The sequence below is a fragment of the Mustelus asterias genome, chromosome 18 (assembly GCF_964213995.1).
Source record: "Mustelus asterias chromosome 18, sMusAst1.hap1.1, whole genome shotgun sequence".
Classification (NCBI taxonomy): domain Eukaryota; kingdom Metazoa; phylum Chordata; class Chondrichthyes; order Carcharhiniformes; family Triakidae; genus Mustelus; species Mustelus asterias.
The window spans coordinates 60,770,676-60,786,995 of NC_135818.1; the positions used below are offsets into that span (position 1 = coordinate 60,770,676).

Here is a 16,320-nt window from a genome sequence, read left to right on the forward strand (position 1 = left end):
GCTGTTGTAAGATGTTGAATGGTATGTTGTTCTATCATCATAAGCCTACCATGCAACATATGTTATTTTAAGATGTTATAATTCCATGTTATATGGTATTGTGTGGTAGGCTTATTAAATATTTAAGTTGTTGCGGATTACTTTTAAGAGCTAATCACATGATTTGATGGTGATAACATTAGGGTGTTGCATAGGCTGCAGTATTACTTTATTTGTGTTCTGTACAGGCATGGCCTCCTAGAATGAGTCTGCTGTTAGTTTGGATATACATGTACAAACCATGGCTTTTCTTGTTTAAAATCCACAACCCCTAATTTAGTTAGGACATTGCACTTATCCAGATAAATTCCAATTAATGTATTTTGCAAGTCTAAGTTCAAAATTAGCTGCACTGACCTTATAGAATTTCTGTTAATTTCATCATCCTAAATGGAAAGAACATTTGGGCATGTTGGTCCCAAATCTGTTACAATTTTTCAATTGGAGTTATAAAACATATGAACATCTGAATTAGGAGCAGGAGTAGCCGCTCAACCCCTCTGCCACTCAATAAGATAATGGCTGACCTGAACCTCACATTTCTATGCCCCCCACCCGATCTTATCTAACTCTGCCTTAAAAATATTCAAAAACTCTGCTTCCACTGCCTTTTGAAGAAGAGTCCCAGAGATTCATGACCTGGGAGAAAGGTTTCTCCTCAACTGTCCTAAATGAGCAACTCATTTTTAAAGTGACCCCTAGTTCTACATACTCCAACAAGAGGAAACTCCTCTGCATATCCACCCCGTCAGTATCTCTCAAGATCTTTAAGAGGTGGCTTGATTGCAACCTTTCTGTCCTAAACTTTAGTGGGTACAAACCTAACTTCTCCAACCTTTTCTCAAAACAGACATGAAAATAAATATAATTTCCATCCATGTTTTTATCTGATTTCCAACATTTACATTTTTTATTTCAAGATGATTGTTTTGTAGAAATATGTAAGTTACTTTGTATGATATCTTAACTGCTCGTTGCAATATATGATCCAAAAGTGTGTGAATGGATGTGAAAATAAAGGAACTCTCTCCTAGAACTTAGTCACTAGTGACTATGTTGTTTCATGCAATTTTATCATTTTAACACACTTTGCAAGGTGGGCAGATGAAGTTTACTTAATGTAGTCCATTTGTTAGAGAAGTTTGAGATACAGTATATGTATTGTGCAGCAGAAACAATGGAACATCAGAACTTGATTGTCACTTGTATTGAGCTTTATGCTTGTCCTGTCCCAATACATTAAAGGTAATATGTGAATAGGCGTCATTAGTGCCTGCCAGTGCAACTGGATAGGATACTACACCACTAAAAAATTGATTGACATACTAAAAGGAATGTTTTTTTTGGTTACCTAATTGGACAACTTGCATATACCTTTGAGAATTCTGAATTATAAAATTTTGTGCAATAAATTTAACATGTCTGATATATTGATATGAGGTTGCACACATTTTGGTCACTTTAAGATGACAAACTATATGTTTATGCTTTATTTCATTGACTTGTACTAAATTTTTGAGTATGAATCTTCTGTGTTATGAACATCTGTGACTGAGAGCAAGTCGCCTACTTCCAAATTTCCCCCCTCCACCGACCCCCTTGTGTTTTAAGCTTCCTTCCTCCAATACGTATTGGATACTTGCTGTGGCTGACTACAATGTTGAAATCCCTCCCCCTCCAACAACCTAAATGCCAAATATTCATATATGATCAACACCAATGAATGGTGGAGGCTATTTGACAGCAGGGCACCATAGTTGAGCTTAGTCCTATCTTTACTGTATAGCTATAAAAACACAAATTAAATAAGGAATGCTGCACAAAGGTTAAAAGTGGGAATCCTAACCAATTGTGTCACTACTTCTGCTGTGACTGAGATTGGCTAACCCAAGATGACCAAGTTTCTGGACAGCTAACTCGTTTCAGTGCTACTCTAAGTCGGCCATCTGTCAACCCAGGTTCAGCTCTCTTTAGTTTGTTTTGCATTTTCCTTCCACCACCACTTAAGTAGCACCACATAAAAGTTCCTTAAGGCCATGAACATCCAGAGCTGACGCATCTTTTTAGTTTTTAATTTGCAACATGCTTTATGAGCCAAGTTTATTTTAATATATAATTTCCGATTTAGTTGTACGTTAAACTTCAATTCTGTCTTTCAGTATCAGCTTCTCATCGATCCCAGTGGCATGAATAGTCCAGTTGCTATGGAAACAGATGGTCCATTGATAGAAGATATCCAAATGATCAGAAAGACAGTGGAAGATCAAGCAACTCAGGTATAAAATGGCATTATTACTTTTTTAATGATTTAATGATATACAATTCACATGACTGTAAATTGGTACCTGTTTGATTAGCTTTAAATACAATTTCCTATAGTATTTAATCTTGTGGATTCATTGGTGTTCAGTGTAATAATTGCTCTTGCTATGCTGATATAAATTGGAACTTAATTAAGGAGGTATATGTATTCTATTATAATTTCAAGTCTCTTTAAATATGAAATTGCATAAAAGATTGGAACAGCCCAAGACCACTTTTTTTGGAATCCACAAGGCCCTACGAAAGGTCTTGCCACAAGTGGAAACAAATAGGATTGACTTTGTGTGAGCAATTCCACAATTTAGATTTGAATAAAGTTCATGTAGGAGGCAATGGGAGACTACAGTAGTAAATGGGAATGGATAAATGTTACCGCACAAATCCTTTCGGGGATTACTGTATGTTAAAGTGGGGCAAGAGACTCATCGATTTGACCTTTAGAATAATCTTAATATGATTGCTTACAGGTTTATTTATTTACCTGTTCATCTACCTGTAGTGGGTATTCATTATTTTAAAATACTTGTTTTACTGTCACAGCTGAAGTCTTAAAACATTCCTTTTGAAGTTATTTCAGTGAAATTGTGAACACATTGCTCTGCTTGTACAATTCGACAAACCCTTCTTGCATGAGCATAGCTTGAATCAATGTGGTTCATCTGCTTGAATATATTAAAAATAAGTCTACCTGAACTATTAATTGCTTAATTATATGCACATTTGTTTCACTTCAGTCCATTATTGATATAAACATAAGTAATGTTTGTAGTGTTAAAGGAGCACATTTAAATATGGCCACTAGGATAGCACATTTTGCGCTCCATATTATAACCTTCCAGTCCTTGTAAAATCATGCTTTGTTTGAACTTTCCTTGGATAGAGCCATCGGAGATTAGCTAGTATAATAAAAAATATGCCTTCAGTGCATTTCTTATGTTAGTCATGCCACTCCTCATTTTTGTTTATTTTAAATTTATTTAGAGTTGGATAGTTCCTCTCTAGCCAAAAATGCTTTAGTTACTGGCTGAACCCTGTACAAACTTGAACTGCACTTTAACAAGGGAACAAAGAAAAGTACAGCACAGGAACAGGCCCTTCGGTCTTCCAAGCCTGCACCAATCACATTGTCCCATCTGGGCCAACTGCCTTTATCCCTCTATTCCCCATCTGTTCCTGTGTCTATCCAGATAAGTCTTAAATGTCGCTAACATGTCTGCCTCACCCACCTCACTTGACAGTGCATTCCAGGCCCCCACCACTGTCTGTGTAAAAACTTCCCCCGAGCATCTCTACTGGACTTTTCCCCCCTTACCTTGAACTTGTCCCTCCTTGTAATTGTCATTCCTGCCCTGGGAAAAAGCTTTCAACTGTTCACCCCATGCCCCTCAATTTTATAAACTTCTTTCAGGTCGCCCCTCAGCCTCCATCTTTCCAGGGAGAACAATTCCAGTTTATTCAATCTCTCCTTATGGCTAATGCCCTCTATACCAGGCAACATCCTGGTAAACCTTTTCTGTACTCTCTCCAAAGCCTCCACGTCCTTCTGGTAGTATGGTGACCAGAATTGGACACAGTATTTCAAATGTGGCCAAACCAACGTTTTATACAACTGTAACATAATTTGCCAACTTTTATACTCAGTGCCCCATCTGATGAAGGTAAGCATGCCATATTCATCACCCTTTACCACCTGTGCTGCCACTTCTAAGGATCTATGGACCTGCATGCCCAGATCTGTGTGTCTATGCTCCTGATGGTTCTGCCATTTATTTTATAGCTCCCACTTGAATTGGATCTACCAAAATGCATCACCTCACATTTGTCCAGATTAAATTCCATCTGCCATTTCTCCGCCCAATTTTCCAGCCTATCTATATCATTCTGTATTCTCTGACAATCTTCACTATTCGCAGCTCCAGCAACCTTAGTATCATCTGCAAACTTGCTAATCAGACCAGCTATGTTTTCTCCCAAGTCATTTATATTATAAACTGCAGAGGTCCCAGCACTGATCCCTGCAGAACACCATGAGTTACAGACCTCCATTCAGAAAAACACCCTTCCGCTACCCTCTGTCTTCTATGACCTAGCCAATTCTGAATCCATCCAGCTAGTTCATTCCTGATCCCGTGTGATTTAACCTTTTCCACCAGTCTGCCATGAGGGACCTTGTCAAATGCTTTACTGGAGTCCATGTAGACAACATCCACAGCTCTTCCTTCGTCAATCATTTTTGTCACCTCCTCAATAAACTCAAATTAGTGAGACATGACCTCCCTTGTACAAAACCATGGTGTTTGTCACTAATAAAAATACAAGTGCAAGTTAGACTTCTGTCCTGAACCGCCTGAAGAGCAATTAAATTCTACCTTCAGTTACTTTATACTTTACAACGATTACATTTAATTACAAGTAGCACATGATGCATGCGCCGTTACACAAAAAGCACTTGTTTTGAGAGATGTCACATTTTGCTAACATATCAGATCGCATCCACGTGCAAAGCTACATTGTCAGCAAACATTTTAAGCAATGTACTGGGTATTAATACAGCATATCATTTCAGATCTCGAGTTGCACTCACTAAATTTTCAATATAGTGCAGTGGCATTTTATTATTAATTGTTGTTGTAACAGGGTCTTTCCTAATTCCTGTGGAAAGTCTTTATTAAAAAGGCATATCTTTATCAACTGATCCCTTGAAGGAAAAGCAGAGTTTGTATATTAATACCTACTTTCTAAATAGAAGAGTGATTTGAAATTAAATTACAGACAGAACAAAGAATCTTAAACAAAGTTCTGGAATGCGCAGCATCTGTGAAGACAGAACCAAAGTTAACATTTCGGGTCAATGGCCTATCATCTCTGAATTTAGATTCCTGATGCAATTTTTTTTGTGGCCAAATCATGCAGTAAAACCAGTAATGTGGTTAGTTTAGTTATAAGTATTCACATTGCTTGACATTCACTTACTTTTCTGCAGGCACAAAAAGATCTTCGAAAAGATCGTCCACTTGTGCGTCGCAAGTCTGAGCTGCCTCAGGATATCTACACCGTGAAGGCCTTGGAATCCCATCGCCGGGCTGAAGAGATAATATCTGCTCATGATGGGCATTAGGCTATTTCAACAGAAGAATATTGTAAAAAGCTGTTCTCTGAACTCAGTCTATTGTAGAAGCTATTATGCTTTGTGCCATACCAATCAGCTATACATTGAGTCACCGCTTTCTTGAATCCAGTTTGTAGGCAATAACTTACCATGTATGAAGTCAAGCCTTGGTAGTTCAAACAATGGTAAATAGAGTATTGTGCTTTCTACAATCTACATCAAAAGATGGAGTTAAATTTGTGAGTTGTCATGTCCACAGAACCATTGAGTTATAAAATTTGTTTAGCATTTATATTTATCCTTTTATTTACACCTGTGTTTGAAAATAAATGGGAGATTGAGTCTAAAATTATTCCTGAGAAGTCGCAGACTGAGTTTTTAGTACTAAAACCACCATTTTTGCATTATGACTATATTCAACCCAGTATACTTATCACTGCATCCCAAAACTTATTGATGTAAATGTCAAGAGTTTCTGAACTCATTAAACATCTTGCACTAAATCTGACTCTTTAAAGAAAGAACCATCCTGTTTTTAAAGTAAATTTTATTAATGCACTGCATGAAAAGGAAAGTATCTTTAGGGGATTTTAAAAGTATTGGTCATAATCCTTTCCCATATAATAATACCACACCTTTAGAACACATAGGATTTCATATTTTAAGTAAATTATTAACTTGAAATTTTTAATCTGATTTTAGTTCCCAGTTAATGTATAAAAGAACTACAATTAATTCCTGCTGGATTGGTTTGGATCTAATCTTCTCATTCAGGTGCTTTGACATCTCATTTAATAGTTTTTAAAGTTTGTCAAAGTTCTTTACATGTTGTCTGTCTTTCATGTATGTTACGCAAGACGAGTTAGGAGTTCTGATGGAGCTCTAATTGTACTAAATCGGCTGTGGCAAAAATTCTCAGGGTTCACTATCACCTTAATCCATTCCTTCAACCTATTAATGTTCTCAAACGTAACTTTCCTGGTGTTTTTATAATCCGTCTTGTCAGTTTGCCAGTTTACTTTATGAAAGTGTTCAGTCTCAAAACTAAGGAAAATTTTGAGATCTCTTGTAGAGAATGGATTTGGAAAAATGTCACACTCTTCTAATTTGATGTGCACTAGATTTTGGATATGAAAAAAATGTCACATGCTGTTTTAACTTTAATGTGCACTAGATTTTACAACTGTTAGAAGGACAATGGGCTAGACATGTGATACACCAAGGTATGTATATCTGTTGTAAGCTATATGAAATTACTGATTATGATTAGTAATCAGAAGCTGGTCAGAGGAAAACCAAAAATAAGTGTTTGTACATATTCTTGAAGTTCATGTTTGGTCAGTTTGATGTAATTTCAGCACCAAGTTTGAGTGACTATAACCCCCAGCTGATATCAGGTTTGTGATGCAAATGGTGCATAGTAAGAATATCTGCAAATACCATCAATTACAATATCTTGAGTGTTCCCATTTCTGTTATTTTAGGATTTTTGAGTCAACATACTAAAAGTTTAAAATTGTAGGGGTATTCAGGGCTGTAAAGAAAATAACATTTTTCCCAGCTTTTATTGTATAAGAAAAATCTTCAAATTTCAGAAAGCACTTCCTGTTTAACTTGAAAAGCGAATGCTTAAAGTAATGTCCTACACAAGCATGTTGCAAATATATTTTGACTTGCGTGTAGTTAAATGTATTTTCTTCTCGGCATTGTCATGGAAATTTGTCCTCAGTACCTTTTCTTTAAGGACAGTCGGATGCTTTTACCATGTGGTATCTTACAAGCTTTGGCTGTGCTGTTTTTTTATTTGCATACCATTGTTTGAACTTCCGTCTGACATTGACTAGTAGTTTATCTCATTATTTGGTTTTGGGTGTTCCAACAGTACGTTTGTGTGAGGTGTTCAAGAAGGATTGTAATTTTATTTTGGCCACTAGAAAGTGTATATTGTTTGTATACAGTCAGAATATGATCCTGTCTTTAGCAGTTTTCCCTTATTTTAACTTGCCTATTGCTAAAGATTGACAATCACCAAATTGCAAGTCAACTTTGAATTACCTTTTTCTGCTAGTGTGATTGGGAGTATTTTCACATTAATTGGCAAATTGCCTCATTAAAAAAGGGTTAGTCCTTGTTTTCTGACTTACAATGGACACTACACAGGTAGTTGTGGCAGGTTTCACCTGCTTGGGTTGTTATTAAAGTAGTACTTGCAATTACTGTGCAAAACAGATTTGTTGTCTATTCATAAATTGCTAGAATATATTTTTACTCAATCTAAAACTAAGTGACAATTTTGTAAAGGGTATGAAGACTCTGGAAGACTGGGGTAATTTAAAGTCATCTGCAGAATGGCTTTTGATCATTCTGTAGATTAACCAGCACAAAACTGATACCCCGCATCCAGCACATGAGCAGTTTATGATTGGTTATAAAAATTCTAAAGAAAAGTAATTCCAAAGCTTGTTCTGGTGACTGTTTTTCTTTAAAAGCAGCTTTATGATTGACACTTTTTAAAGTTTATTTGTATTTGTTTTAAATAAAAAGCCCTGTACAAGAGGAATGTCCAGTAACGACAAGTGACCTTTAGTGTGATACCTATATAAACGGCTTCATTTTAATATTGTACATATGTTGTACTTTGTTTTAAGTAGTGTAATATCTAATAAAGTAGATTTCATATTTTGTACAAAATGGTCCTATGTACAGAATAAAAACTTCCTAGCAACAAGTTGGTAAATGGCAAAGTTGTTATTTTAGAAAATATTTGCCATATGTTGGCATTAAAAAAATTTAAATATCAAAAAATGTAAATTTATTCAAACTCCAGTTCGGAATTATAGACTAACTCTACAACTTTGTAGAGAAAATCAAAATAACATTTTACTCTTAACAGTTTTAGCCTGTGAGCTGTATTGAGCAATGTTCAATTGGCTTGTGCTTACTGTTGCAGTATAACCATGCATTACATTGCAGTAACATTCTGTAATAATCTTCTGGTGAAAACATTCCGTGCTTACCTTGACGTCACAGCCATTTTTGTTTTTGATTTACTTTGTACATTATGTATTCTTTTTATCGTTTTGGACATCTAGAATTGTTTAATTTAATTTTTAGTTGAAAGAACAAAACCTAGTTGATTGAGCTTTATTCAGATTCCTCATCCCAGATATCATCCTGGTAAATCTGCCCTATATTTTCTATTAGTGAAAAGCCCAAAATTGCACTTGGTATTCTTGCATTTACTAACCATGACCGCTTCATCTTTGTGGTTAATCTCTTAAATTTAAATGTTACAAATACAAAATTTGTAAGTTTGTTTTGGAACTGTCAGTTTAATTTAAGGTAAAATAGAGAATAGTGAAGGGAAGGGTCATATGACTTGCTCTGAATTCAGTGGCTTGACTGCTTTGGGGACAGAGAGGCCCAGTTTGATTTATTGGGAAGGGACAATAGCAAAAAGCATCTATGATTACTTTGGTAGACAGTTAGTCTCCAAGTCTCTGAGAGGGGTTAGGAATGTCAGGTTTTAGTTTCAAGATAGTGGGGCTAGGGATCTAAAGGATAACGAATTAACATTCTACCTGGATACAAGGACCATGTGCTTCACATTGCCATGGAGATGGGCGTTGAATCATAGAATCACTACAGTGCAGAAAGAGGCCATTCGGCCCATCAAGTCTGCACCGACCACAATCCCACCCAGGCCCTTTCCCTGTAACCCCACATATTTACCCTGCTAATCCCATGACACACGGGTCAATTTAGGATGGCCAATCAACCTAACTTGCACATCTTTGGACTGAGAAGGGAAGCATCCATAAAAGCTATTCTAGTATCAGGTTATTGGTTTTTTTTTCATTGTAATATCCCTGAAGCAGGTCTGCGGAATCCGAGGGAGGCAGCCAATCTCTGTTGTTCACCATGTAAAATGTGGATGGGAGCTCATGCTCCAACTGAAAAGACCAAGTTCATTGGATTTTAATGAGCAATATTTGGCTAGAGGGTGGGATCTCTTGGGTAACCCTCACTGAAAGTTATGGGATTAAATGTTACTGGGCTAGTTAAGGATAAAAAGAGACAAACTAATCAAACTGAGAATAGCTTTGGACTGGCTCCTGCAAAATGAAGTGTCCACTTAAGAGACAAAGTATAACTTGGAGGGGGGGTTATTGATTTTAAAAGTTAAATGGGAGAACTTTTCTGTAGCTGTATAAGTTGCCTACAAAAATAGTGCTAGTGTTGCTTTTAGTTTATTACAGTAAAAGTCTCAACTTGAAATATTGTCATGTGATCTTGTGAAGAGGCATAGCTCCTAACAAATTTGTAGGAGACTGGCAAGGTGTGTGTGACATACCCAAGGTTACAGTCACCTGCAAAGAGTCTGGGACCTTGCACAGTATAAACCCCAATAGTTAGAAAGTCATAGTCAAAGAATAGGGGATGCAGAGAGATTAGGCCTCCTCGAATGGATTCTATTGTAAATAGTGATAGGGAAAGAAAAGACTTTGCCCGACAAAGTAACCAACGAACTTGAGAAAGTTAACTTACATTTACGAGAGAGGTCAACTCCTGATCCAGTTGCACTCGATGGAAGAAGTAGCTTCTTGAGGATGGGAATGTATATTAGGCAGGAAATCTTGATTGCATATGGATGATGGATAGACATTGTGTTGTCTACTAAGACTTAAAGAAATAAGATGGTTAGAATCTGTTGTGATGGTAAAGAATTACAAGCTTCACTTCTAGGTGATGTGAAACATTGAAATGGAGTAGGAATCCTAATAAACTTAAGATACAAGAAATAGGTTCAAGATTACCGGGGCGGCACGGTAGCACAGTGGTTAGCACTGCTGCTTCACAGCTCCAGGGTCCTGGGTTCGATTCCTGGCTCGGGTCACTGTCTGTGTGGAGTTTGCACGTTCTCCTCGTGTCTGCGTGGGTTTCCTCCAGGTGCTCCGGTTTCCTCCCACAGTCCAAAGATGTGCGGGTTAGGTTGATTGGCCAGGTTAAAAATTGCCCCTTAGAATCCTAAAATGCGTAGGTTAGAGGGATTAGTGGGTAAATATGTGGGGGTAGGGCCTGCGTGGGATTGTGGTCGGTGCACACTCGATGGGCCGAATGGCCTCCTTTTGCACTGTTGGGTTTCTAGGATTTCTATGATTACTGACCAATCTGAGTGATTGTGATTAAGATCAAAAGAGCCTTCTGATCTGGTTGTCATGAACGTTAATGCCCAGGCACACGCTTAGTGAACAGGGAATAGAGGCACTTTCTGGTGACATCATGAAGTGTTATGCTCAAGTTAAATGAACGGATGTGATCATTGTAATAGGTGACTTGAATACTAAAATTGATTGACATGCATTCCTGATATTACTTAATCAGTATGGCCTTGGAGCAAGAAATGAAAAGCGAGAAACTAATACAATTTTGTCCAAAAAAAACCTGACGGTGGCAAACATCGTTAAGCAACCAAAAAGACTACAAAGAAATCCAATCACCATGTATGGAAACCAAATATTGTGATGATGAAACAGCGTTTTAGAAACAGTATAAAGAACATATCCCAGCGCAGATTTTGATATTTTTAGTTTCAAATTATGAGACATCATTTGACATATTAAAGATGAGAACATCAGAGAGGCATTCACTCTTCAAGTAAAGAACAAGTATGATTTCTCAATCCTGAGACATTCAGAATAAATCTAGAACAAAGTAGAAAGCAATTGGAAAACATGAAAGAGAATATGCAACATGTTGCAAAGGAAATATTTCCAAAATGAAAAGAGGCAAGGAGTGGGTGATTACTAGTATCTCATATAATAGAAAAGAAGCACATTAAGTATGATGAAATTGAAAAGAAAATAAAGAATGGACGTTGACAGGTAAAAAACTTTGGTATGCGATGTGTGATGAAAGATTTCTCAAATGAGAGCATCAAGTAGTGGATGCATGACAAATATGGACATATAGTTTGAAAGAGCTGCAGTAGCAAAAAGATGGGCAGAATATTTGAGAGTTATATAATGAGGCATCAAGAGGCAAACAATTCACCCAACATTATATCAAGAGGTAAAGAATGCTTTGAAAGTGATAAGTACATGAAAATCTCCAGGCATTGATGAAGTAAAGCAGAACATTGAAAAGCCCTTAAAGAAACACAATTGAAAGTGATAATGGAAATTTGATGGAAGATATACCACCAGATACAATCCAAGTAACTTGAGACATTCATTATCTGTTAAGTAACTAAGAAGCCTAAAGTAATGAAGTACAATCATTTTATAACTATAAGTTTAATGCACCTTTTCATTAAAGTGATCTTGAAAACCGTAATAGAAATAATTCCACAAAACAAAAATTGGTAATGCTTTCTGGATTTGGACCTGGAGCAAGAAGCAAGGGGGGATATTTAACCTACGGACAATCTCTGATAAATATTCAGAAGTAAATAAGAACATTTAGACTATGAAAGTTTTTGATTGTGTCTAATCATCAAATGTTACACTGAAATGTGATTGACTGTAGGCATCAGGGTAGAAGAGAGGCATCCAGATGGAGTGGAGTAAAACAAGGCTGTGTACTGTTGCCAAAATTATTCAATCTATATACAAAATGTCCATAGAATTAGACATACTTCCAGGGGTGAAAATTGGAGCTAGGAAAATACCAAACCTGCACTATGCTGTTAACACTATTGGTGTACCAGAAGAGGCCTGACAACACAGATTTAAAAAGATCTAGAAGTTTAGAATATGGATTGAGTATAAACACCAGAAAGACGAACAATAGTTGTTAGAATAGATACATTAGAAGAAACTAGATTGAAAATTGAAATGGATGGTGTCACACTGGGAATAAGCGGATAGGTTTGCCTATTTAGAACAAATAAGATGATAGATGCAATGCAGAAGTTAAGAAAGCGACAAAAGTAATTTTGTGAAGATTAAGAATATGTTGACAACAAGAAAACTGAAGCTCATAAAGGAAAAGATGCTGCATTCTATCTACTTTCCTGTATACCCCAGAAGCCTGGACAATGTGGAAGAAAATAGAGGCATTTGAAATGTGAATGCTCTGACATAGGCTGAAAATTACAAGAGCAAACAATACTAAGAAAATGACAGTATTTAAGCCATTTAATCAGAGCTGTAAAGCTACAGAGATCTCCTTTAGAGGGAAAATGAAGGGTGGGATGCTCTTTGTGTGTCGGTGAAGACTCGATGGGCCAGATGGCCTCTTTCTGTACAGTAGAGATTCTATGGTTCCATAGCAATAGAAAGAGAGGTTAACCTAAAGCCTAGTTGGATTATGGATGTCATAGTTGTTACAGACAAACTACTGTTTCTATGAGACAGGACATGCCACACAGTAACTTTCCTGGCTTGAGTAGATCCTTTCAATCGGTCACTGGAATTCAAATATCCTCTTTGAACATTATTGTTCACCACAGGGGTTATGACACTGAAGCCCAAATTTCCACTTGGCTTATTTTCCTATGTCCAACTGCTTGTGTAGATGCATTTTTGCTTTGCCATTACATTGAGAAAATTTGCCACATTCTCATTCTATGATCTCTCACTTTTCTGTATTAAGATGAGTCTGCTACTTCTCCATTCACATTGCCTATTTATGTCTTTATTATTTGTTTCGTGCTATACTCAATGTACACCCAATTTGGCATTGAGACTCATCCCTTCAAGTCCCAGTGGCACCTCAGTAACCCATTCCTGCCAATCTGAAAAATTTACATTTACCAGTTTGCTATGCAATCTACCTTTCAGCCATCTACTGAATAACCTTAGCAAATCAACTCAAAAGGCTACTGATGTATTGATATTCTGCGTCAGTTCTGAAATAACCCCCTTATAAATAAGCAAGCCACTTCCAAATTCTCTAGCCTCAACTGTATGTCATTTGATTCACTATTGGCCATTATACATTTTTTTTCTTGATTCTTTCATAGGATGTGGTTGTTGCCGGCAAAGCTAGCTCTTGTTGCCCACCCCTAATTGCCTATGAATTGAGTGGCTAGCGAGGCTATTTCAGAGAGCTGTTGGGTCTAGGGTCACATGGAGGCCAGACCAGGTAAGGATGGCAGGCTTTCCTCCCTAAAGGATATTAGTGAACCAGATGGTAGTTTTATGGTTACCATTACTGAGACTAGTTTCCAATGCCAGATTTATTAATTTGAATTTAACTTCCACCAGCTACCATTGTGGGATTTGAGCTCATGTAACAGAGCTTTAGCCTGGGCTTCTGGCTTGCGACTCCAGTGATGTTAGCACTATGCCAGATCTACCCTGCTGTTTCTACAGTTATCAATGTGCTCAACCACCTACTAAACCTCCACTCTGCTGCCTTTACCGCCACTAAAACATTTGCTGTCTCCCACCCAGGTTGTTCCCACTGATGTGGGCTTACAGGAGCACTTGGAGAAAACCCACAGAGAGGGAAAACTTGGAGAAAAACCACAAAGAGAGGCAAACTCCATACACACACACACACACAGTCATCCAAGGCTGGAGTTGAACCCAGGTCCCTAGCACTAGGAGGCAGCAGTACTAACCATTGTGCCACCATACCACCCAAAACCACCCCACCACCACCTGAAAACCAAACAGTGAGAAGCCATGCAGGAGACAGAATGAAGTGATTATACAACCAATGAATCAGATCCAAGCTCTGCTGTCCTGATATCCAGTTGTGAATTGTAGATATTTTAACAACTAACAGGCTGTACAAGTATCTCCATCCTCAATGATGGGGAAGTCCAGCATATCAGTACAAAAGACAAGGCTGAAGCATTCGTAACAATTTTTAGCCAGAAGTGCTGATTGGATTATCTATGATGTGGAGATGCCGGCGTTGGACTGGGGTAAACACAGTAAGAAGTTTAACAACACCAGGTTAAAGTCCAACAGGTTTATTTGGTAGCAAAAGCCATACAAGCTTTCGGAGCTCCAAGCCCCTTCTTCAGGTGAAGCCTGAAGTTCACCTGAAGAAGGGGCTTGGAGCTCCGAAAGCTTGTGTGGCTTTTGCTACCAAATAAACCTGTTGGACTTTAACCTAGTGTTGTTAAACTTCTTACTGGATTATCTATCTCGGCCTCCTACCGTACCCAGTGTCACACATGCCAGTCTTCAGCCTACTCAATTCACTCCGAGAGATATCAAGAAATGGCTGAAGGCTGTTTTTGTTTCTGTCTGGAATCACGTTAAATTTCAAATGTTTAAATTGGATCCTGAGCTTCCTAACTCTCAGACCATAATCAGTAAGGATAGGCAACAACTCCTCCACGATCATCCTCAACACTCGTGCCCCACAAGACTGTGTTCTCAACCCCTTACTGTACTCTTTATACACCAATGACTGTGACCAAATTCCCCTCCAATTCGATTTTCAAGTTTGCTGACGACACCACTGTAGTGGGTCAGATCTCAAACAATGACAGGACAGAGTACAGGAATGAGATAGAGAAACTGGTGCGGCAACAATAATCTCTCTCTGTGTCAACAAAATGAAGGAGATTGTCATCGACTTCAGGAAGCGTAAAGGAGAACATGCTCCTGTCTACATCAACAGGGACAAAGTAGAAAGAGTCTAGAGCTTCAAGTTTTTAGGTGTCCAGATTACCAATAGTCTGTCCTGGTCCTCCCATGCCGACACTATAGTTAAGAAAGCCCATCAGAAGACTAAGAAATTTGGCATTTCAGCTACAATGCTCACCAACTTTTACAGATGCACCAGAGAAAGCATTCTTTCTGGTTGCATCACAGCTTGGTATGGCTCCTCCACTGCCCAAGACTGCAAGGAACTACAAAAGGTCGTGAATGTAGCCCAATCCATCACGCAAATCAGCCTCCCATCCATAGGCTCTGTCTACACAAAGCAGCCAGCATAATTAAGGACCCCACACACCCTGGACATTCTCTCTCCCACTTTCTTCCTTCAGGAAAAAGATACAAAAGTCTGAGGTCACCTACCAACTGACTCAAGAACAGCTTCTTCCCTGCTGTTGTCAGACTTTTGAATGGACTTGCCTTACATTAAGTTGATCTTTCTCTACACCCTAGCTAAGACTGTAACAGTACATTCTGCACTCTCTCGTTTTCTTCTCTATGAACGGTATGGTTTGTCTGTATAGCACACAAGAAACAATACTTTTCACTATGTTAATACATGTGACAATAATAAATCAAATCAAACATTTGAATATAGTTCAGGACGTGCTGAGCTGGATTGTGCCAATTCCCCACAACAAGGAAACCAAGAGATGATTTGCAATCTATATAGTTTTTTAAAAAATCTATACTAAAACGGTTATTTGCGAATAAAAGTTATTGCACAGTATCAGGTATCTATTTGATCATTTAGTATTTTCTGTTTTTGTTTCAGATTCCCGCGTCCGTAGCATTTTGCCTTTATCTGGTCGAGATGGGATTGGCTCACAACAGGAAGGAGAGACAAATGGAAGGCGATACACACGCTCACATTTGACGCACAAATAAGCGAATTTCTATGTACATTAATCGCACATGATAAAAACATTCAAAAATGAAAAATATATAAATATTAAATCAAATATTTAACATGGTAAACATAAAAAACTTATAAACCAAAATTTAAAGGGACTATTAAAACGAGCCATGGATTGGTACATTACAGAGCTTGCGATTGATGGCTGATGAAAAGCTTGCGTTTTAAAAGGGTACAAAAAAATTTGAATTGTGATGGCATTCTCAAAGAAATTGCGCACCCAAACCTTAAGAATGTAACTGCCTACAATTCAGACATAATATCCTGTTCCCGAGTCTTCTACAAATCGTTCACTTTGGATGAACAGATAA

General features: G+C 37.7%; 1 protein-coding gene across 5 annotated transcripts in view; it reads left to right on the top strand.

Annotated features, from left to right (window-relative positions):
• ppp2r5ca (protein phosphatase 2, regulatory subunit B', gamma a) overlaps window positions 1-7,998 on the top strand; it is a 285,519-nt gene extending 277,521 nt beyond the window's left edge. For all 5 annotated transcript variants that reach the window (XM_078234133.1, XM_078234129.1, XM_078234130.1 and 2 more), the window contains 2 exons: window positions 2,199-2,315; window positions 5,345-7,998. In XM_078234133.1, coding sequence (XP_078090259.1) covers window positions 2,199-2,315; window positions 5,345-5,479 — 252 coding nt within the window. In that variant the 3' untranslated portion in view covers window positions 5,480-7,998. The remainder of the gene's footprint in view (window positions 1-2,198; window positions 2,316-5,344) is intronic.
• Window positions 7,999-16,320: the final 8,322 nt, after the last annotated feature.